Genomic DNA, 329 nt, shown 5'->3' with positions numbered 1-329 from the left:
TACTAATTTTTTTCATACTTCTTTTGGGAGTTTGGGGGACCCTCCCTGCCTTACTCCCCGCGCGGCTTTCAAAGGGGTCAACTTCTCGGAGCCGCAGAGAGTCCTGGGCAATCTCACAGCCGCCCAGGGCCCGGCACAGGGGGGCGCGTAACAAGTGTTAGTTGCTACCTAGGACTTAGAGGTGCCTGGCTGGTGCCTAGACAGGGAGGGGCCCCGGAGAGGAGGGCGCGCTCACAGCGGGTCTCGCGCCCCCGCCCAGGGCATCTACAGCTGCTTCGGCGGGGTGCAGAGCCCGGCCAGCCCCGCGCGGCCGCCCAGCCCCGACGCCT

The 329-nt window shown here is 66.0% G+C and overlaps 1 protein-coding gene across 1 annotated transcript in view; it reads left to right on the top strand.

The window, feature by feature from the left end:
• Positions 1 to 329, top strand: part of GRIN2C (glutamate ionotropic receptor NMDA type subunit 2C) — a 21,001-nt gene that overhangs the window by 13,013 nt on the left and 7,659 nt on the right. Inside the window, exon 15 of the mRNA XM_015570559.1 lies at positions 260 to 325. Within this exon, the coding sequence (XP_015426045.1) occupies positions 260 to 325 (66 nt within the window). The remainder of the gene's footprint in view (positions 1 to 259; positions 326 to 329) is intronic.

The sequence above is a fragment of the Myotis davidii genome, unplaced genomic scaffold (genome assembly GCF_000327345.1).
Source record: "Myotis davidii unplaced genomic scaffold, ASM32734v1 scaffold172, whole genome shotgun sequence".
NCBI lineage: Eukaryota > Metazoa > Chordata > Mammalia > Chiroptera > Vespertilionidae > Myotis > Myotis davidii.
Note: the sequence above shows the minus strand (reverse complement) of the source record. Positions and strands in the feature narration are given on the sequence as shown.